General features: G+C 49.3%; 1 protein-coding gene and 1 pseudogene across 1 annotated transcript in view; one reads left to right on the forward strand and one right to left on the reverse strand.

The window, feature by feature from the left end:
- CACNA2D4 (calcium voltage-gated channel auxiliary subunit alpha2delta 4) overlaps positions 1-23447 on the reverse strand; it is a 144108-nt gene that overhangs the window by 1779 nt on the left and 118882 nt on the right. The window contains exons 30-37 of the mRNA XM_075709888.1: positions 23011-23055; positions 21961-22023; positions 14409-14479; positions 13490-13565; positions 11588-11640; positions 10542-10597; positions 9067-9087; positions 3103-3220 (exon numbers count right to left, since the gene is read on the reverse strand). Of these exons, the coding sequence (XP_075566003.1) occupies positions 3103-3220; positions 9067-9087; positions 10542-10597; positions 11588-11640; positions 13490-13565; positions 14409-14479; positions 21961-22023; positions 23011-23055 (503 nt within the window). The remainder of the gene's footprint in view (positions 1-3102; positions 3221-9066; positions 9088-10541; positions 10598-11587; positions 11641-13489; positions 13566-14408; positions 14480-21960; positions 22024-23010; positions 23056-23447) is intronic.
- On the forward strand, positions 7524-8591 carry LOC142596026 (uncharacterized; annotated as a pseudogene).

Here is a 23447-nt window from a genome sequence, read left to right on the forward strand (position 1 = left end):
AGAAAGCCAAAGAAAACAGAGATCATCGGAAACCAGATGTCAGCAGGAAGCAGGAGACACACAGCGAGCAGTCATGTGCATGGGGCGGTGGCGTCAGCTCACCTTTTCCGCCTTAAGACGCTCTGAACTGGCTCAGATTTACAACTCCACACTAGGCACAAAAGCCAAAATCCAACCAACCAAAAATACCAACCAACAAACAAAACCCGACACAAGCCCTCCCCAGATGGGGCAGCATGTCACAGCAGATGACACCTGCGAAGACCTGGTTTCATCCAGAGGTGTGCCAATGCCCATTGAACATATAGTTATGCATATGCTTATACAATGCAAGGACATATGTGGTATGTGGTCCTGCAAGGGGCAGAGTTTTGCTAAATTTCACGTTACCAGCGTGAGAAATGGAGGATCCCAATAGCGTCGCACATTACATTGGTGTGATGGGACTGACCAACTGGTGCTTGGTCTCGCCTACCACCACGAAAAAACATGCAGCTTCACTTTGCAGCCACAAGTTCGCCAGTCCCTTCCCCTCCCCATCAGACAAGCAGACTACAGAAAGGTCCGGTGATGAGCACAGGCATGTTCTGGCGAGGCTGTGTCTAGATGTAATAATTTGCCCAAGGACATGCACATGAGGGCTCATGGAAGCGCTGCTGCCGGATGTGCAGGCGGTGGAGGGCTTGCATGGGCAGAGCAGGATGAGGGCAGGCACGTGTTTGGGCTGTGTGCCGGCTTTTGTGCGTGAGTGAGTGTGCACGTGCGTGTGCATGGGCAGCTCAGCTGTGTCTCCATGCTCACAAGGCTGCATGTGACCGTGGGTTTGCACACTGGCACGTGCCCATCTGCAGCCCCCCTGGGCGATCACGGGGTGGGGGTGGCAGGGTGTACATGTCCAAGCATATGCACGCCGGTGTCGCCGCAAAGTGCTGTACGTGTCTGGGCATCTCACCAGCCTGCACCAACCCCCCCGCCTGACACCTTGCAGGCGTTGCCTGCCCTCTGCCAGTGCAGAGGCTGCAGCCAGCCGAAGCAAGGCTGAGCTGCCCATGCTGCCGTCCTCCACTGCCTGCCTGCAGGCTGTGCTGCCGCTGGGCACCGAGCAGCCGTACAGCCCTGGCAAGGAGCCTGCAGGCTGGGCTGGGGCCGCTGGGCACAGGGAAGGCCAGGAATGACGGGCTTGGCATGCCTGTGCTGATGGCAGGGCTGCAATGCTGCAGCCAGGATGTGGCTCTACCCACTCCCGGTCCTGCTAACCACCTCTCAGCCAAGGGAGGGGGCTTCTGGATTAGAAATACAGGTTTGTGAGGATGTGCCCACTGCACCGACCAACCTGACTGCACTGGATGACTGCCCTGTCTCCCTGGTTATTCACCACCTAGTCCTGCTGCCTTCTAGCCTCCTGGGATTTCTGTATTCACTTTTAGAGGTGTTGAATGTCACACACTGCAGCTCAACCATCTAATTAGTATTCCTGGCTGATAACTGTTTGGGAACTTTGACAAGCAGATTTTAACCCACGCACAAATTCTGTAACCAGGATAGAGGTGCCCCATGCACCAGTCTGCAAGATAAATTTTTGCCCAGGATGGAGCACGCAGCCTATTCTCACTCCATTGGGAACCACCTGGGCTTGCAAAACATGATTGGGAAAGCCTGCATGCCCCAGTGGGCCGCTGTCTAACGCTCCACAGAGCCTGTGCTGGGGCACGTGTCTCTCCCGAACATGAAAGTTGCAAAAGAAATGTGCCCAGTATCCAGAGGCTGCAATCCAGTCCCACACCTGTAACTACAAAGGAGCTCAGCAGGACTCAGGGGCTGCTGCTGACGGAGCTGGCGAGGTGCTGCCTCTCCCGCCCCGTTATACCGGTTACTCAAGCAGGATGGGCAGTAAGAGACACAGGGTTTAGGCTCATCACACTGAGATCATTCAACCTCCCTCCCCAATCTCTCCCCACTCAGGGGTTGCAGTAACCACCACAGTACAAAATACCCATGGTGGAAATCTCTGCCAGCTTTCCCAGGGAGGGTGGGTGGGTGCCAGTTTCCATCCAGGAGGAGGTCAGACCCAGGCCACGTTGGTGGTGGAGATCTCTGCAGCAACACCTTAACGCACAAGCAGGTCATTTTGGGGCACTCAGGTCCTCTGGATCCACCCAGAGCTTAAGAGCTTATTGCACATACACAATACCTTGTTGTCACCAAATCTGCAATCTCTTCTTCTAAAACAATGTTTGGCAAGGCCTGGTTTTCCTGAAGTCATGGTGACTAGCGCAAGCTGTTTTCCTAACCTTTAAGTCTTTCCTGCAGTTGGTCCAAGACTGAAGTCAGATTAGGTAGGATTGGGGTTTTGTATTTTTTTTTTTTTTAAGAGGGATTCCAGTCAGATCTGTTTGGATACCTCATGTTAGGAAAAGCTGGACCAGTGGAAATTCATTCTTCTGTCACCTTCCCACACGTGATTGCTGATGGTGCTATGCAACTGCTGAAAATGGCCTCTTTTCACAATGACTTTTCTGTTATTTTGGCCTGTTCATTCTCTTAAAATGAAAATGGAAAATAAAAAAGTGGACCAGTGTTTTAATTTCTTTAAGTTTAACGCTTCTTTTTTTCTCCCCTCCTGCTTTTTTTTTTTTCTGTAGAAAAACAGAAAAGAGGGAAAATATAAAAAGGAAAAGGAAAGCCAAAAGCATTGCAAAAAGGAAAATTTTCTAAGGAGAAAACTTTTGCCAGAAACGTGAAAAAACAGAAAAAGTTCCTTTCTGAAATCTGTGGAATGGAAAGAGATATATATATTTAAATGTTCTTTCCCTCATTCTCCAGCTACCTCTGCTTATTAATAGATGTTTTAAATTTTTTTTCTCTTTTATCAATAAGTTGTAACTCGGTCATTTCACCTCCTCATTGTCCAGCATGGCTGTTTAGCTCTGCTCTGTGGCCAGAGCTGTGGATGCGGCGGTGGCCACGCAATGGGCACAATGGCAGGCAACTCTTCTCAAGTTACTGCCATCACTGGCGGGCTCCGCGACCAGGCTCGTGTGCTGTCATGACCTGGGGATAGGTGTGCAAGCCCCTGAATGAATGGGAAGCTGCAATTCTTACTTTTGGCAATCTCCACACTCGATCAGCCCGTTGGTCTCCTTGATGGCCGGCTCGTACACAAAAACGGGGTACTCGGTGTCACAGGGCTGCAAGGTGTCATGCTTCTTGTGCTTGTGAGCTGCAAAGGTGAGGAGACAAGGTGAGAAATGAAGGGCAGAGGATCATATAGGAGTGGTCTGCACTGAGACATAATTATTCAAGACTCGCAATGTAGATTGGAGCAGCAGCCCTGCGCCCCCCGCCCCAACAGCGGCCAAGAGCAGGTGCCTACCAGAGAAGAAGGGGAAGGAGATGCTGCAGAAAGCAGCCAGGCAGTGATCCCTGGTCCCACTAGGTGGTGTGGGAAAACCGGCCTATGTGAGAAATGTGCCCAATATTCCCACTCGCCTCCCCAAAGCAAGCCTGGACCCTGCCCTGCTGAAGCGGCAGGCGTGGGGCCACAGTGGCCGCACCACCCCAGGGACCCCTGTGGCCAGTTACGCGGGGGCATTTGGGCACTGGTACCCCTGTGTTCAAAGGTGGCGGGTCTACCAAATGAGCAGCACCAATGAAGTCCCTCCTGCCTAACCCAGCCCTGGTTCATATACTTTTTTAAACATTCAAAGCTGTGGACTGGCCTGGTCCTCAGTGCCTGTGCTGAGGGATCTGCCCCCATGGGGACCCTGTGTGTCTGTGGTGGGCTTCTCCATCAACTGCTGAGCCTTCTGACATTTCAGAGCAAGCCCACAACAGGCAATTTGCAGGGTTGAATACGTGTCACATAAAAAAGAAAACAAAAAAGAAAGCACTGCCAGTAAAGAGATCTGGCCTGAGACCACAGGGAAGCAGACGACGGCTCTCGAGGACCAGCAGAGACCCAGCTAACGTGTGGTGCTGGCTCCTGGAGGGAGCCACCCACCGCAGAGGCAGGGAGCTGCTGCTCCATCACTCATCAGTCTCCACTCTGAGGGGCTCCCAAACTAATTTGGGGATGAGGGGGAGCTGAACCGCCTCACTGAGCCTCCCTCAAGAAGCAAGGGCATCCTTTCTAGGAGTTTAGCCTTGCCTGAAACTACTGCCTTGGGCCCTTCTGGCAATTATTTTCTGCAGTTGGAGGTAGCAAAGCCAGTTCCTGCTGTAAGACACAGGGGAATGTTGCTGATGGAAATGCGAGGCTTTGTTGCTAGGGTAGAGGTGGTTGCGGCTCAGCCAACAACAAGTATGAGAATTGGTTTCTACATCAGTTTTGGATCTGAGCACAAAAGACTCGCTCCACAGCCCTCCGCCCACACAGCGGCTGCTGCCAGCCCTGCCAGGGGGATGGACAGAGAAGAGAGTCCTTCTGATGTGGGGGATGACTGGCTTATCCCTTGCAGCAGCAGCACTGAAGATTTATAGAAAAATGCAGCAACATGGGTTTTAATCAGTAAATGTATAGTAAGAAGGCACCAAGAGGGCATCCATGATCCTGATGGGTAATTTGCATCACTGTAAAACCCTCACTGAGAGCTATGGTATCCTCTCCCCTGACACTGCTGGAGCACACAGAAAGAGTGTGCTCTACCCTGAGGACCTTGCTGTCTAAACAATGTGGATAACATGAGAGAGAGAAAGAAGCCGGATGATTTTCTCTGATTTCTCTCTCCACCATGGCAATCCAGCAACACAAGACATCCATTTAAGAGCCAGGAGCTGCAGCCCAATCTCCCTGCTAATGCCTTCCCCAGGTGAATATGATGGGTACTCAAACACCTCGCTGCAGTCCAGAGTCTCCCATAGTTGCGCCTTGTGTTTTTCTTCTGAACTCTCTAAAAATGTCACTCACAAGGCAGCCTCCTACTTAAATCCTCCCAATGGTAGGACCCAACTTTCGGTATCAGGGTTAGGTTTGTTTTGCACAGGTTCAAAAGCGCACAAGGCTTGATTTCAGCCTGATGCCTTGTCCTGTGTTCACCCTGGATTCACACTAAATTAATCAACTACACTCGTCATTTCAGGGTCCGGCAGCAACTCTGCCGGCAGCCAGGAGCTGCCTGCCTGTGCTCTGCCACCATTCATTGTCCCTCTGTGCAAACCTCACGCTGCAGAAGCATGGAGAAGCCTCTCCCATTTTTGCTAATGGAGGATGCCTCTGACTAGTACCTGTCATGGGGACAAACAGCCCTGAGGACATTCAGGATGAGCAGTAGAAGACCCTATTACTGACGTGAATTTCAAAGGCTTAGACGTTTCTGATGAAACACACAGAATATCCCCATTTATGCTGAAAGGAGAGAAGCTGCAAATGCTTTCCAGCTCACACCAGGTCCAGGGCTGGTAACTGTATTCTGGCCAGTGAAGTCTCTGATGGAGTGTGAGGAACAGAGCAGGAGCCCTTCCTTCAGCCTTAATTCACTCTACTAGTGCCTGGGAAAACAGCTCCAAACTCTGAAACAGGTGGCCAGACTATCATAGTCTGGGCTAGGGACAGACCTTCCTAGGGACATGCTTGTGGCAGGACGACCCATTGATGCCTCAGCCACGAACCACCAAAATCCCGTTATGTTACCCCCGGCCCTGGGTGACTGGGGCTGTCCCACAGCACAGCTGTTGGTGACGGACTGCGCCAGTTCTTCCTCAGAAGAACAGCTGTGATGACCACAAAGGTGACCTGACAAAGTTGGGGCACAACTGCTTGCAAGAATTTAGCACATTGCTCATGTCAGGAGTGGCAAAGGGTTCTGACATAGCAGAGACTTCATCCAGATCCTCATTTTCATCCCGTCCCTGGCAAAGAATGACATTCTCCACAAGCTCCAGCTTCCTGATGCAGTGTCATCAAAGCAGATGGAGTTAAAAGCCATAGAAAAAACAGTGGTGTGAAGGATGGGGTGCAGGGAGGGGGTGAATAAGACCATTAGCTTGGAAAATATGGGACAGAGGGAGATTTGAGGCCTCCTGGCCTCAGCCAGTGTTGAATCAGGGCCATTCTGCTGGTCTCGGGCTTGGAGAACTGGGCCTCAAGGGGAAAGGCAACTAAAGAGACTGCACGGCCCACACCCAGGATAAACCTGTACCCTCTGCCAGTGCCGACCAGCACTGCTTGCTGGCCTGACCCACATGCATGGACACGAGCTGGACCTCAGCTCTGGACACAGGCCCAGAGAGGCAACACATAAGCAGTAATCATAGAATCATAGAATCATAGAATCGTTTAGGTTGGAAAAGACCTTTAAGATCATCCAGTCCAACCATTAACCTACACTACCAAGTCCACACTAAACCAATCAAGGGTAGACTAGACTAAACCATGTCCCCAAGTGCCACATCTACCCATTTTTTGAACACTTCCAGGGATGGTGACTCCACCACCTCTCTGGGCAGCCTGTTCCAATGCTTGACTACCCTTTCCGTAAAGAAATTTCTCCTAATTTCCAGCCTAAACCTCCCCTGGCGCAGCTTGAGCCCATTTCCTCTCATCCTATCACTAACTACTTGGGAGAAGAGACCAACACCCACCTCACTACAACCTCCTTTCAGGTAGTTGTAGAGAGCGATAAGGTCTCCCCTCAGCCTCCTCTTCTCCAGGCTAAACAACCCCAGTTCCCTCAGCCGCTCCTCATAAGGCCTGTGCTCCAGACCCTTCACCAGCTTTGTTGCCCTTCTCTGGACACACTCCAGCACCTCACTGTCTTTCTTGTATTGAGGGGCCCAAAACTGGACACAGTATTCCAGGTGCGGCCTCACCAGCCCCAACGGGCCAAACTGCGCTGCGGTGGCACTCAGAGGAGCAGCCTGTGCATCTGGAGGTAAGTGAAGTGCAGCGGGTTTATTCCCTTCAGGGGCACTTTTGCAGTGCAGTATGGGCTAAGTCATGAACAGAAGTTGTGTTTCTGTTTCCAATCTTTCACGAACATCTGCAATTTGACTTGCTCTGGATTAACCTCATCCTGCGCACCAAGCTGTATTTTCAAACTGTGCGAAATTGGCACAAGTCCCCCGCACAGACCATCTTAAATCAGTTTCTTGGCACAGGCTAAATGAAAAGAAGGCACTTTAAAATCTCCTAACTTCTGCACAGAGACAAGACCTATGACAGAGATTATGCTTAAGCCTACTGCCACTTCATTTGCTTGGAAGCAATGCAGCTGCAGCAGTATTGAGAAGTTCAGAGGACCTCAGTAGCGCGCACATCATCAGCAAAACCCTTGGGCTGAGCCTCTGCATGCACATGCTGGACATCAAAATGTTATCAGCGCTCTGAAAGTCTGGTGGTCAGGGATTAGTAAACGGTCAGAGGAGCTGATAACAAACTGCGAACTTTATAGCAAAGAGTGAGTTAATTCCAGGCTGTCGTTGCTACCATCTGCACTTCCAGAAAGACTGTCAGACATTTGGCAACCAATCCTTCTGAGCAGAAAAGGCAGCCGCCGCGCCTTGTTACGAACTATACAGCCCAGATTATGAACTCTTTCCCACCAGCAGAAATCACCCAAGTCAGTGGATTTACTCTGGGACACGTGAGACAAAATCTGCCACTTAGTTACAAATACAAACCACAGAATTTAATCAATTATCTTGTAAAACATCCTCTGTGTACATTACCATGAAGTCAAAAATAAACTTTTCTGAGCTATAGAATTCTAGGAACAGTCCTTTTTAGGCTGCATGCCTTGGCTGGAAGTATTTTTGGCTTAATTAAAGGCTTTCAAACCTGTGATGATGTCCATAAAAGCAGAAGCCCTTACAAACACAGAGAGGAATGAGATGCTGAGAGCAGTGAAAAATCTGTGGAAGCAAACATGTCTTCTCACCACCTCTGAAAAGCAGATTTGCATGATGAGTGCAGCCTGAATACATCATGCCCGTATTCCAATGGCAAGCCTTGCTTTCCCAGAAAGCAAGAGAACTTGGGAAGCAGGAATAGGCTCAGTGCTGCAGAGACAGAGGTGCGCAACGAGACATTAGATCCCCGACCGTTAATTCCTCTGCACATATCCCTGAATAAATTTGTGCTCAATTTCTCCCTCACAAAATGTCTCTTTCTCTCCATACTTTTTGCATACACCAGCCTTGGCACACAGTCAAGAAAACGTTAACATCTCTGGCAAAAATCTACAGCCCCTTCTTAACAACATGTGCAACACCCATTTCTTCCAGCCCCAATTTCTTTCACCCCACTACTCCCCCGCCTCACATGGACACTCATTTTTTTATCCATAGTCACCCTCTCTTTCTCTTCATCTTCTTCATACAGTAACACATTCCAACTGTCTCTATTTCTCTATCTCTGTCTCACACATATGTCTTGCTGGGCAGAGAGCAAATTGGCAAATACAAGCTAGATATGGAAGCAGTGAGATACAAACAGCGACAGTCTGGACTCTGTCTGGAGGGATTTCCAACTAGCCTGTAGGAGTGGATTTATGAGCCAGAGCATATACTTATCAGCTGAACTGCTTGAAAGTAACTCTGTGTTATCCTGGAGCTGGGCTGGGATTCATCAGAAGGAGCTAAGCCATGGGGTGTAGAAAAGAAGACTTAAGACTTAAGTTGGCTCTTAATAGCTCAAGTCTACAAGACCTGTAGAGTTTTTTCCTGCAAGAAGGCACGGGTTGGTCTTTGGTTTTGCTGTAACAGCTGAAAAGAACAGGGCAGCTGGGAACCACAGTGCCTCAAGGACATGCCACGGTACACAGGCTACAGGCCCATCTATGCCATAGTAATGAGTGATAGTTTTGTCTGTGCCCACAGTCACTGAGGAGGCTGGTGTGTTCCTTCTTTTATTGACTTCTCAGTGACTTCTCAATCACCAGCTCAGCCAGCTAAATGAGCAACAGCACTGCTTGCTTCTTTGCAGTGCAGAGAAATAGAGCCAGGCACTGCCTTGTCCCTGTCACACCTTTCCGCAAGTTCCCCATTGTCCAAAAGGTGGAAAGAAGTCTTTCCTAGCCTGGGATTTCTAGCTAAATCCTCCTCTTTTTGCTGCTAAGTGGTTCTACTTACAGTGATGGAAGACAGCCTTGGCTGGAAAAGTCGCATGACACACACAGACAGACAATGAAGATGGAGCCACGTAACAGTTTCACATGATGGCAGCGCAGCGAAGAGATGAATTTGCACACAGCAGCCATGGAGGTGATGCGGGAGAGAGATGAAGAAAGCACAAAAGGAAATGGTGATGAGCAGGGCAGCAGTGAGAACCCTCCTCCCTTTTTCTCGCATCTCCTCAAGCAAAGGCTAAGTCAAACTGCAGCCATTTAGCATCCACAGCAGCTCCCTGCAGGAACACCAAGTCCGTCTGTCCTCCAGAAAGAGCAGTCCCTCCTGCACTGCCACAAGTACTGCACTTGCTCATCTGACTCTTCCCCACCGATTTCTGCATGGGGCCACTCCCGTTATCCTGATGTGTGTTAAGCAGAAGCCAGGGCCACACAGAGGATACCTGCAACTTCTACCACCATCTCTGGCAATTCTTTTTGGAGGAGGTGAGCGGGACCTAAACAGTACCCAGACACTGGGCTGGTTCTCTGATTAGAAGGAAATTTTGCTTTCTGAAAAGGATTGTTTCCCCACTGCGCCAGGAGAGTTCAGTGCAGAAGCCTCAGCCCCACAGTTAGCAGGGAAGGTACCACTGTCTCCACTAAAAGCACCAGTAGTGCTGAATAATTAGTGAGGATGTAATAACAGCACCTACATGGCTGCGCAGAGCACTCCTCACCTTTCCCTTCGGGTCACCTCAGGGACATTAACATCCCTGCGGGGCAGGGATGGGACTACAGAGACTCCCGGAATGTTTTTAGCAGGCAGCACTGCAGCTGCAGGGCAGGTCACTGGATTTCAACCCAGACATACCGCTCTGCTGCACTGAGCTGCTGTGCAATACCATGTGCAATACCATGATGCAATACCATGATGCAAAATCATCATCTTCTCTCTTCCAGAGAGGGTCCAGTGGGCAAATGAAGACACCCCCCCCCATGTATTATGGAACCTTACAGGTTTCTGGCTAGCTTCCTGGGACCCCTGCTAGGCTCCAGAGAGCCTGCTGCTCCAGCCCTGCTCTGTCCCGTCCTGTAGGCCACCCTCAGGTAAGACTGGAGTGGAGTCTTTGCAACTGAAGGGCTTTGCAGCTGATGGTCTCTCTCATCCGACTGCACATAGGGTGGGGGTCCTTGGAAAGAAGAGCCTCCCCCCACCCCAGCAGTTACCCTGAGGAAAGCAAGCAGCGTGTTCTGAGCAGCACACACCTCACCCAGACCGCTCTGGTGCTGTGGCAGCCTGAAATTGGGGTGGAAGTAGGGGGAGACGGGGTGGTGGTGGGACCTAGAAGCTGGATTCCAGCGTCCACAGAGGGAGAGGTGGGAGGGCAGATGGTGGGCTCCTCGCACGAGGCCAGGCTTCCCCGTACACAGCTTCTTCTGCCACCAGCGGCTCTAACGCTCACGTGCTATGGGGCGGCTGGACTTTTGTGTACTCACCATCTGCCAAGTTGTCCGAGTGCCAGAAGCTACTCATGTTAAACTCCAAAAGGAAGCTGTCAAAAGAGCAAGAACAGAGGATGCTTTTTCAGCAGCCTGGAAGGATGCAGGTGTCAGGGAGATGGCCCCGTCTTGCGGCGAGTATCAGTTCTAAAATGTTTACTATGAATTTGCTGGCAGTGGAAGTCTGAGGGTTGGGGTTTTTTTTTTAATTTTTTTTTTCTTTCCTCTCCACGTGATGAGAGTGTAGCTCTGTATCATGGGATCTGTACTGTCAAATAACTGAATGGGCTTTTACCTGAAGTGCATACTCTGTGGGGGCCTTGCCAGTGAAGGAAGGACCAAGTACGGCAGCCCCTGAGGCTGGGAGGGAATTCAGTCACCATGAGACCCACCTGAGGAGCAGGCACGGACGGCCATCAGGGAGCCTGTACACTGGCTACACGGAGGTAGCTGCACAGCACATTGAATTATTCTGAATTACACTCAAGCCCTAGGAGCTGGATCTTTTCCACACCTTGCCTTTTGCAAACCCGGCAAGCTGAGAAGTGGCGCTTTCATCCTAATTTGAACTTGAACTCCGATTCTTCCCAGCAGTTTGAGGCAAGCCCGAATCTGGAGCTTGATTCATGGCCTCCCCTCTTTCCTTCCTTGCCTGCCACTCAGACCTGAGCTCCCTGGCTTCCTTCCTTCAGCCTTCGCCCCCTGCGAAGTGAAGGTCTGCATTCGCTCATCACGGGCAAAGGAGACAGGCAAGAGGACTTCGCATCAAGGATCTGCACGGGGCCCCGGGAGACCCGAGTCCTATTTCTGACTCCGCCACTTTGTACTGAGTGACTTCAGGTAAATCCCAGACCCGCTCCGGGCCTCTGCCTCTCAAAATGGGAATAGTAATAGCTTTCTGTCTCCCAGGAGCAAGGCGCTGAGCTGAATGTCAGGAGAAGGCTGACAGCAATGCCCTATGCGGAGGCCTCTGCTTGCAGCTTTCTCAGCTCTCAACCTCATTGGTCTAAGCCTCCCAAACACCCCCATCTTTTGGTACTCACATGAGGAAATCACTTATCAGCCATTTCACTGCAGCTAGAAAGGCATAAATTGGCTGGAGAACAAAAGAAGAAATGAGAAATACCATAAGGACTTGGTCAGAGAGTTTATAATTGTTATGCAGGACCCCACGTTTCAGACCAATTCCCTCCACTGATCAGAGCTCTTGAAGACAGGCTGGAAATTCAAGGTCTGAGCATCACTGGAAAATGTTCAAAACACATCAAAAGCCAGCGGAGCTGCCTTGCTACTAATAATATCTTCTCACCCCCTCCCCGTCAGGGTCAGGGAGTTTATCACAAATGTACGAAGGACTTTGAAGATGTAATTGCTTGATGATTTCTCTCCAGTATGGATGACCTTGAGAGCTCAGAGCAGAAGAGAAACACAGCTAAATGGGACACCACCAGTTTAGGATGCTTTTATATTCTGATAGCAAGTGGTGTTTCTGGGACAAGCAACAGCATTGCCCAGGATTAAGTATTATCTGCCATTGATTGATTATGCTTAACTGTGCTTTCATCCAGCTTTTCCTCAAGATGGCATGACTTCTATCATCTTCCTGCTTTTCAGCTACAAATTGGAAATCCAGAACTGTCCTAGGGACAATTCATCTGCAGAGGATCCTGCTGCTTCTTTTCTTCACGGTAACCATGTCTAATTTTCATCTCTCCCTCTCATAATCATGCCCGTATCCTCAAACCCAAAACAGATGCAGCAGTCACAGGACACAAGATAATGTTCCATTACTGCTAACTGACTTATCTTCAACCAAAATAAGTCAGCAAATAGTAAAATGTATAGATGGTGGGCAATCTGACCGATTTTTCCTTTGAATGATGCATATGAAAAATGGACTTTTTTTGATTTCTTCCTTTTCGAGGGTTTTGCTAAGAGGGGAAAGGGAGAGATGAAGGCCAAATGCTCACCCTTTTATTCTCTTCCCAATTCACCTGTTTTTTGGCAGCTCATATTTTGTGACATTTCTTTCAGTCATCAAAATTCTCAAGGATATGATCAAGCAAATATTTTCACTACAGTCACAATTTTTTATCTATCCACCTTAAGTACAGCTATTGCCAAAACTGATCTACTGTTAAAAATGTAACACATTATTAAAAAGTAATATTTTGTTGAAAATTCTTTTACTGGAAAAAAATGACCATGTCATGCTGTAGGATGTACTTCCAGCACACCACATTTTAAAGTATCAAAACCCCAGTGGTAACAGCAATAAACACATCCCTGTTTAGGATTGCTTCAACTAGTTCGAAGTGGCCTGAGTGTTGAATAACTACTTAGTTCTGCCTGTTTGAGGCCACGTTAGGAAGGTAGAGTTAGGTTGTATTATTAGTTTGTATCAGACTAAAGAGAGGCTGCATTTGGGTACTGGCAAAACCATTCACTCTGATAGCTTGTTCCCTGGGCTATCAGCATTTCTCGGCAGCTTTAACCCCTCTCTCTGTTGCTCCAAGCCCACTCACGCTTGCCTGAGAGGCTGACAGCTTTCTCCCAGGTGCTCTGTTCCCTGATGGTGCAACCCTCCTTTTTGAGCTGCTAAGTAAAACCATGACCTGTAAAAGCATTTCTGTTCATTTCAGCTGCAAGCTGGTTCTTCAGCTTTTAGGAGAACCCTGGCATAGTCTAGTCTCTGTCCTCTCCCTGGTCCTTCCGATTTTCAGTGAGATCCTATACGCCAATAGAGAGCCAAATTGGAAACCACTGTCAGTGGCCATCACTGCCTCAGAAATCTGCCTTAGATGAGTTTGGATATTCCCATCACTTGAAAGCAAACAGCTGCTAAGCTTTTTTTGGGACTGTGTTACACCAAGGAGTTGGAGACGTCCTAGGAGAAAGCCTCCACAGCCAAGCCCAGAGAGGGCTGCGCGCCGACAGATACATACGCTGAGCAGAGGCCGGGCACCGCTGTGGTGGTGGTAGGGTACTTTGCACATTGCTTGATAATCATACATGGTCACCCTGCAATCAACACAAAACAAGCAAGCAGTCAAAAGCAAGCAATGCAACTGCCTATGGGACGCACACGTCAGCGTGCACTACTTTTTCTATAAAAGTTTCTGTATGGAAGAACTAAAGCAGTGGCCTGCTTACACATGTCTTTCTTTGCTGTTCGGTCAGTGCTGGATTTTGCAAAGCAAGAAATACAGGCCCTGGATTAAGGTAACTGGGTCAGCACAGGAGGAAATAGGTCCTTAATTTCAGATGGTGAGTAAAACAGACTGTGAAGCAGGAGCATTATAATTGTATCTACTTCAGGTCTCCCTAGTTCCTGTTTTCAAGCCACTGAAACTCTGAACTTTTTTGACACGGGCTGGGGGAGTGGAGTGAGATGAACAGAGGTATTTTTAGGAGAGAGAGAGAAATAAGCTCAGCCAGCTCCAACACCACATCTGGGGGGCTCTCAGACAACTGCTCATAGAAAGGCTTTCCAAGTGGCAGGAGGAACTGAAGCACTTCACCCAAAACGCCCAAAAGGATTTCCCATAGCATCTTGCCCTGGAAAAGACAGAGGAGCAGCTGCTTTCTGGCAAAACAGAGATCAGGGGTTACTGTCTCCCTCAGTGCTTCACAGCAGGTGGAAGAGCAGGAGATGAGGAGAAATAGGGTGTGTGGTGACGATGGCTGAGTGAGTGAGGGGAGGGGGCAGGTAGCTAAAGCAGCTCTTGGAGCCAAGTAAGAGAGACACATGCACTGGCATGTGCACTTTCTCCTGCTCAGTGGTGCTGCTTATGGGGACCAATATGCTCTGACCCACACACCAGCTGAAGAAAGAGAAATACAGGGCAGAGATCTCCCACTTACCGCCTGAACATGCCCATGTTTAGCAGCTGGGTCATTACCGAGCCATCCACCGCACCAAAAAATTTTCCAGTCTGCAAGCACAAGAAAGGAAAACAACAGAATAAACTGTCAACAGTAAAATTTCCAAGTGCTCGATGGCTCCAGTCAAGCCAGTCTGTCTGGAGGCCTACTACACATAATGAGTGTTTTATAAGGAGGAAACGCCAAGCTTTGTCCTTTGGCTGGCTGGAAAGCTTGAGGGAGGACTTCCCCCATCACCAGCTGGGCATCCTGCACCATTCCTATTGTGCTTGGAAATGATTCAGCCCATGGAAGTCCCTGCAGCTTGTGACAGAAAAAGGCAGACTCTCAAGCTGCAGAGACCCAGGCACGTTGATTCACTGGGAGCCTAGGCTCTCCTGTGGGTTTTTGTGAATCCACGTTCTCTGGATCTGAACGCCCAAGTCTCTTCCACTTGAGCATCTCTGCTAGCCTGTGGCCGCAGTGGCTTTGGGAACCTCTGCTCTCCTGCTGCCCTAGGCGAACTGACTCACCACACGTAAGTGCACCATACACATTCATTTAGGTAGCAAACACAATTTTACAACTCACTGCTGTGCAAGTTCTGAGCAGGCAGTAACCCAAACAATACAACACACACCAACCCATCCCTTTAGCTTACACACTATGTGCTGGCAGTCTGCTAGCACAGACTCCACCCTAGCAAAAGTTGCATTTGTGGGGCAACAACCCCCAGATCGCGCTTGCATGCCTGGACTAAAAGCAGAGCTCGTGGCCCTCTGGTCACATTTACGTTTTGGAGTCAATAACCTCAAATACAGTCCCAATCCCAAATGCAGGAACCGCTGCTTGAAAGACTTCTTCAAACAAACAAGAGTTCTAGCTTTCCTGATTACTAACCCATGGCAAATCTATTGCAAAAATGCTTCGAATCTGCCAAGTCCACTGCTTTGTTTGCAAGCAAGTAAATAAAATACTTGTAAACAATAAAAATGTAGATAGAAGCTGTCCTCCATCTATTTTCCTGGCTCACGGGTCTTGACACAGTAAATAGCTCCCATATGCGATGGGACCGTTCACATGTTTTGAGGGGGCATTTTACTTTTCCACTGATAGGCTAGCAGTCATTTAGCACGTATTAGCAGATGACATGATTTCATTTATCTGAGTGGGGCATTTCCACTAAAAAAAAAACCTTTAGGCAGATTTACCTAAGATCATATGGTAATCATCTAACAGTAGTGTTACATGGTTATGAGCCTCTTCCCAACAGGCTTTAGAAGGCGTTTCACTGCATAAATCGATATATAACATCAACTCCCCTTCAAGCATTTAGGATGTAATCGTCTCAGACATAGTCAAATGTGTCTGAGCAAGCGCTAACTTTTTTTTCACCTCTCTCGCTCTTTCAATCTGATTAGGGTGGTGAGGAGGCCAGCTGCTTCCACTTAATACCAGTCTGCAGCCCCAGCAGGAGCCAGAGCACTGGGATTTAAGCTGCAGCCGGTGTGGCAAGGGCAGAGGGTCACTGCAGGACTGTAAATAGGGCTCACCCTGTCCAGAGATGCTGATGTCTGACTGAATTTCTCCAGGTAGGATGTTGTTCCTATAGGTACAAGTATGAGGAGCTATTAGCATAATTGTGAGTGAGGTCTAGGGAATGTGTTCAGAAAAGCATCAGCAAACTGGCCTTTAACACCAAATCAGACATTCAAAGCTCGGTGCTGTTTTAGGTACTCCGTGCAGGTAGTAACACAGCAAAGCATCACTTGGCAGAAACCAAAGTGGTGCTGTACTTAAGCAATGTTTTACAAAGCAGCTCTCGCTACAACCTGCTTCCTCCAGTGACTGGTTGCTGCTTTCCCAGGCATCCCTCTCCTGTGTTTCTCCTAACTCCCAGCTCTGGGCAGATTTCCACAGACCCTTGCAATTTCAGAGGTTTGCAGCACAAAGCATCACCTCTGACATCCTGTGTGACACGCTGCACCACATCCCCCTGCAGCTAGAGAGCGTACAAGTACGTATGCAGTCTATGCACAGGAAAGAGATGTGTCCTGGAGCACACATATAGCTCACAAGATGCATCACTACTCACAGACATATATGTGTCCATGGGCTGCTGGCTCATTGAGCAATTTATACTTTTGGTACACCCAAAAGCTGTAGCCAAACAAGATCTGCCAAATGGGCCAGGCTCTGGGTGAGCAGGCAGCCTCCTCACTGCATGGCTGAAACAAAGCCAGACCTTACTTCTCCACAAGCTCTGCCCAGCACTGGTGGGATCTTGGCCTTTTAGCTGCCACCCTGCATCCTGTCCCTGGAGTCCTGCCTGCATCCTGTCCCTGGAGTCCTGCCTGGGCAGAGCTTGCAGATATCCCCTGCAAGATGCCTCAGGGAGAAGGCAGCAGTCCTAGAGAAAGAGGTTTAGCGAGTGAAGGGACATCTGGATGCAGCAGGTGGAGGGAGCTCCAGACCTGTGATCCGCAGCTGTGCCTCTGGCTGGCAGCAAAAGATGGCTAAAAACTCAGGGGCAGTTGTGGGGCCATGGCTGCAAACATCCGCAGAAACATAGCACCATAGTGTGGAGCAGCCCTCGCCGCAGCACAGCCTGGGTCTGCCACTTACTTTCCCTTCCTCCCCTGCCCTAGATCGCCTGGTCCTCTCCCTCCCTCGCTCCCTTCTGGCTCTGGCTATTAACTCTTTTCTCCCTCCGCGATGAGTCTGGATGGGGGGATTAGCCTGAATTAAGAGATTACTCGTTCTTCCCCAAGTAATCCTGCAGGGAGCTTCCAACGCGTCACTCATTAAAATCCTAAGTCGCTCTTTCTTCCATGGTGGCTTCTGGCTGCTGGTAAGCTTCCTGACGCCTTCAGGCAGAGGTTATTAGAGCCAATCCCCCATCTTGATCCCCCATCCCAAGGGCAGAGGGGAGCAGAGCCTGAGCCAGGCTGTCCTCACCCCATCCATGTGTGAAGCCGCTCTGGTGCGGTCACCACGGGAAGGAGGTGAGGGCGTCAGGCAGCCCCGGGCAGGCAGCAGGCTAAGCACACTGTAAAGCATGGCAGCCCCAAGGGAGTAAGCAAAGAGACAGAGCAAAACATCTCGCAGCCCCCAGAACAGGTCTCCAGTGCCAGCTGCTCGCCTGGGGGCTATAAGGACACAGGCACTTTGGCACCTCTCTGCTATTCTTAGCTTGCACTTTGCCCCAGGAAGCAGGCATTTCAGATGTGAAAGCTCCTTGGCTGCCTTCCCCGGGGAAGCGGGGATGCATGTGGGGCCCTGCTTGCACTGGAGCCGCCACAGCCCATGTGGCTCAGCGGGGCAGATGGCTCGCCTGTGCACCCTCGCTCCTTCGGCATCGGATAAGCTCCCTCCCATCCCTGCTGCTGGGCTGGAACACTGACCCAGGCAGCTGAACCACTCTTGCTGGTCCTGGTGTCAGGTATGAGGCAGGGAGGGAGGGCAGCGAACTAGCTGACTTCTCCAGAAAGGCAAAACATCCACAAAAATCCAGGTACGGGATTTTCTTTTTGCATTATGTTAAAAGATGCACTGAGGGAAGATGTGGGACAGGGCAGGGAAGGCCACATAGCAGCAAGTGATCCCACGCAGCAACATCCAGGTGGCAAGGCTATGAAACCCAGGGTACTGATTTAATGCTGCTGCTGTCTTCAACTCCCTGTAGGGTTTAACAGCGTGGACACTCATGGTGCCACTGGGAAATAAAAGCAGTAACTGGAACAAGATAAAGAAATCAGAAGAAAAGTAGTCGTGAACTCTCCAAGATCCAGTTAAGTAACAGCTAGAGGAGATGACAGCTCTGGTGCCTGCCAAAATGCCTGATCTTGGAGGCACGTGGCTAATATTTATAATTTACCCAAATCCACTATGCCATGTTTCTGCTACTCAGATCTTTCAGAGATGAACTTTCTGAAAAACCCATTTTCCATAAGATGCACGAAAATTAGAGACAGAAGCCAGGAGGGCGGTGCTGTGGATGAACAGTAGCTGTGGTACCTAAAGGGTGTAGTTGCCTTTATCTACGGACACATGCCACAGGACTCAGTAAAGCACCTTTGAAAATGCCATGGGGGTCAGAGGAGGAAACAGTGACTCCTAAGACTACCAGCCCATCCCGAACATGCAGCAGGTCCTGGCCTCCCAGAGTAGGGAGGCAATGCAACTTTACAGCATTTTCCACCCTTATTTTTCAAGTTTTCTTTGCTCTTTTTTTGGCACACCATGTCATTGAAGGGGGGCTTTTACTGCGATATTCAGTGTGCCGGGTAGGTCACTTTCCTGACAGAAAAGAGGTTGGTTATTCCTTGCAGTATGTCCCCCTTAGATATCTGTTTGTACCACCCCCTGGTGCCACTATGTTGCTGATTCGTTTTGCTCTGTGAGTTTCAACAGTTCTCATCTTGGCCTCTCTGAACTTACCATGCAGTGCCTGCAGAATTCACAGTCTCATCTTTTTCTTTTGCCAGCCTATTCTGAATATGCTAACCAACTCAAGTCGAGATGGGAAACCATGGGCCTCACATAGCTGATGTTTTCCATTTAAGTATCCATCTAAAAATTCCTCTTCTTTCTTTTCTGTCCCAGCTACTTTGAAATCAATGCCACTACCTCATGCTTCATTCTTTGACCAAAACTTCTTTAACAGCCTCTTGTAAGGGACTCTGTTCAAGGCTTTTAGAAAAACTGAAATGCAGTAGGTCACCCATTCTTCCTTATCTCCTGATTTACTCACACTTTCAAAGAACTATAGCTGATAAGATAGGTTTTCTTCCTTTATAGAAGCTGCGCTGCTTGTCCCAATCACATCCATCAGGTGTTCTGTTACTTTATTTTTAATTTCCATTTCAACTTGTTTGTCACATCTTGAAGAAAGTAATTTCTGGGATCACATCTACTGCCTTTTGGAAATATGCATACAGTACTGAGAGTACTGAGGGAGCTGGCAGAGGAGCTTGCCAAGCCACTTTCCATCATCTATCAGCAGTCCTGGTTAACAGGGGGGTCCCTGATGACTGGAGGCTTGCCAATGTGACGCCCATCTGCAAGAAGGGCCGGAAGGAGGACCCAGGAAACTACAGGCCTGTCAGCCTGACCTCAGTGCCGGGAAAGATTATGGAGAGGTTCATAATGAGTGAACTCAACAGGCAAGTGCAGGTCAACCAGGGGATCAGGCCCAGCCAGCATGCGTTCATGCTTGACCAACCTGATCTCCTTTTATGACCTGGTGACCCGCCTGGTAGATGATGGAAAGGCTGTGGATGTCATTTACCTGGACTTTAGCAAAGCTTTTGACACCGTCTCCCATAATATTCTCCTTGGGAAGCTGGCAGCTCATGGCTTGGACAGGCGTAGTCTTTGCTGGGTAAAAAACTGGTTGGGTGGCCGAGCCCAGAGGGTTGTGGTAAATGGAGTTAAGTCCAGTTGGCAGCTGGTCACGAGCGGTGTTCCCCAGGGCTCTGTTTTGGGGCCAGCCTTGTTTAATATCTTTATCAACAATCTGGATGAGGGGATTGAGTGCACCCTCAGTAAGTTTGCAGATGACACCAAACTGGGTGGGAGTGTCGATCTGCTGGAGGGTAGGAAGGTCCTGCAGAGGGACCTGGACAGGCTGGATCAATGGGCCGAGGCCAACTGTATGAGGTTTAACAAGGCCAAGTGCCAGGTCCTGCACTTGGGTCACAACAACCCCATGCAACGCTACAGGCTTGGGGAAGAGTGGCTGGAAAGCTGCCAGGCAGAAAAGGACCTGGGGGTGTTGGTCGACAGCCGGCTGAACATGAGCCAGCAGTGTGCCCAGGTGGCCAAGAAGGCCAACAGTATCCTGGCCTGTATCAGGAATAGTGTGGCCAGCAGGAGCAGGGAGGTGATTGTTCCCCTGTACTCGGCGTTGGTGAGGCCGCACCTGGAATACTGTGTCCAGTTTTGGGCCCCTCAATACAAGAAAGACATTGAGGTGCTGGAGCGTGTCCAGAGAATGGCAACAAGGCTGGTGCAGGGTCTGGAGCACAGGCCTTATGAGGAGCAGCTGAGGGAACTGGGGTTGTTTAGCCTGGAGAAGAGGAGGCTGAGGGGAGACCTTATCGCTCTCTACAACTACCTGAAAGGAGGTTGTAGTGAGGTGGGTGTTGGTCTCTTCTCCCAAGTAGTTAGCGATAGGACGAGAGGAAATGGGCTCAAGCTGCGCCAGGGGAGGTTTAGGTTGGAAATTAGGAAAAATTTCTTTACGGAAAGGGTGGTCAAGCATTGGAACAGGCTGCCCAGAGAGGTGGTGGAGTCACCATCCCTGGAAGTGTTCAAAAAATGGGTAGATGTGGCACTTTGGGACATGGTTTAGTCTAGTCTACCCTTGATTGGTTTAGTGTGGACTTGGTAGTGTAGGTTAATGGTTGGACTGGATGATCTTAAAGGTCTTTTCCAACCTAAACGATTCTATGATTCTATGATTTGTTAACTCCAGTACTATGGCAATTTTAATGAAAGTCCACACTTCTGTCAGTAACAAAACCGCTTCATTTCCCATTTCTTCTACAAACCCAGTGTTGCTATTGACTTATTGCTTTGTAGTTTACGAGACTGTTCCAACACGTCACTTTCTGACATCCAAACCTCTGGCCTTTTATTATTTTGAAACAAATAGCTCTGTGGTGAATTTACTGGAGAGCAGAAAAGCATAGCTAAACCATGCAGTGGCTGGTAGTTTTGACTTTACTCAGGCAGCACAAGATGTCAGATCACAAACTGTGCTCCTTCAGCTCCCTAGGAGCAGTTGTGGAGGCGCTGGCAGCAGGAGGAAAGGAAGCAACTTTTGTTGCTTATATTTTTATTACTATTCTCAGTCTTTTTCCTTACTCCTTTCACCTCTGTGAGTCCAGTAAATCTTCCAGTTCTTCATGTGTGCTCCTGTTTCCAATTTGCTTAAATGATTCCATCTTCATTTTTGCCTTTGGCATTTTGGTCTTACCATCCACTCAGTTTCCTTTCCTGAAGAACGCCTGCTTCAACTTCAAAGGCACTCAAAAGCGCCCTTCCCTTCCCTTCCCTTCCCTTCCCTTCCCTTCCCTTCCCTTCCCTTCCCTTCCCTTCCCTTCCCTTCCCTTCCCTTCCCTTCCCTTCCCTTCCCTTTTCCCTTCCCTTTTCCCTTCCCTTTTCCCTTCCCTTTTCCCTTCCCTTTTCCCTTCCCTTTTCCCTTCCCTTTTCCCTTCCCTTTTCCCTTCCCTTCCCTCGTCAGGGCACTCCTGCCTTCTGGGACTGTCTCAGATCATCTTTCAGTAGCATCTGTGCTGAGGGAAAGGAGTCTAATTTCCTCACTTCTGATAAAAAGGTATTTTGACTAGTTCCTTCCTTATCACTGCAAACTCCTTCCTTACCTAAGATGTGCTGTCATTCTGCTGGGAGGCTTCCCCCTCACTGTACAGCTGAATTTAATTATACCGTGGCCGCCCTTATTACACAATTGAACTTCATTTGTTTTAACCAGCTCTGGTGCGTTATTTAGGAACAAGCTGAGCACACTCCTCTTATGCTCTCTTACCTCTGCAGGTCTTTTGGAAACGAGTATAAAGCCATTATTATCAATGAGGAAGCAATTCAGAATCTGCAGAGATGAAAGAGAAGCAACATTAAAGACAGCTTTTTCCATGGTTGCCTGGAATGTACCACTGTGTGCAGGATAGAGTGGTGTAGGCTTGTGCTTATGGCAACAGCCTTGGCATTTCCATGCTTAGTCCCATGGCTCAGCTGCCATGGGTTTTAGACAATTGGCTTTTCCCTCTCTGCCTCCATTTTGAGGTACTTAATTCATGAGCTGTCTGTGACAGAGATTGTCTTTTGCCAGGGCTGTGTGCAGGCCTAGCAGGCTCTGAGCCACACTTAAGAAGACAAGACAACCTGCAGGAAGCGACAGGATATTTGAAGAGCACTTCTCTTCAATAAAATGGTATCTAATGCTTTCCATCTTCAGATTTCAGAGTTTTATAACCACTCATGAAATAACCCTCTCCTCACCACTGAGTATCAGTGCTGGTCTTATTTTTATTTTGCAGAGCAGGAAATGGAGGCACAGAGTTTAGATGAAAACCTTTAAAAAACTAGGATGGATGCAGAGGAAATCCTACATGAATACAGAAGAAAAAGTCTCCGGTGATCCCACTCTCCAGGGCAGAGTCGCTGCCCTGGAGGCATATCCCAAATATGCCTGAGACCAAGGTGGAAGCAGTGGAGTAAATGCAAAGAGGGGTGTCCAGCACCCATGTCATGCCGACAGCCACTCTCTTTGGCAGACCTGAGATGCTAGTGAGACAGCCTTAGAGGAGATGGACTCTCCTTAGAGTCACTGCCTTACCCAGGCTCAGGTGACTGGGCACCTTAGAGTCACTGCCCCTTGCTCAGGTGACTTCTCACAGCTAAGGGGAAGACCTAAACTGCAGGTTTGCCTCAACAGTATGAGGTCCCGCCCCAGCTGCGCAACCTCTTGTGAGGAAATGACAGGCAATACCCGATTTCTGGGGAGACAAAGACCTCCACAGAGCAGGTAGTTAATCACACCCATCACAGGTATAGAGAAGAAATCCAGGCAACTTACGTCATCCTGACAGCTTAATGGACAGGCACCGTCCAAGGCACTGCACTGGAAAGGAAAAGCAAGGAATTAACCATGGCATGATGTCATCCTACAGTCTCCCCCTTGGGGCTGCTGAGCTAAAGGTCTCCACACCAGCATCTCATAAAACTCTGCAATTTAGCTGGCATTTCCACCAAGACGAGCTCTACAGCATGCACAGGTATCACCCCCCAGGCTGGCCACTCAGTGGCTCTGCATACTCCCCACTTCTCTGAGCAACATCCCCTTTGCTGAGGGCTCTGATCCCGCACCTGCCTCCCTGACGTGCTTCCAGCAGTACCTATGCGCTTCAAGCAGAGGTGGCACTTGTAAAGAAAGGGGGCAGCATCAAGCTTCCTGGCTGCGAAAGCAAAGGTTATTGTGCACCGGTGAGAAACCAGCATGCATTTCAGCATCTG

The sequence above is a fragment of the Pelecanus crispus genome, chromosome 1 (genome assembly GCF_030463565.1).
Source record: "Pelecanus crispus isolate bPelCri1 chromosome 1, bPelCri1.pri, whole genome shotgun sequence".
Taxonomy (NCBI): Eukaryota; Metazoa; Chordata; class Aves; order Pelecaniformes; family Pelecanidae; genus Pelecanus; species Pelecanus crispus.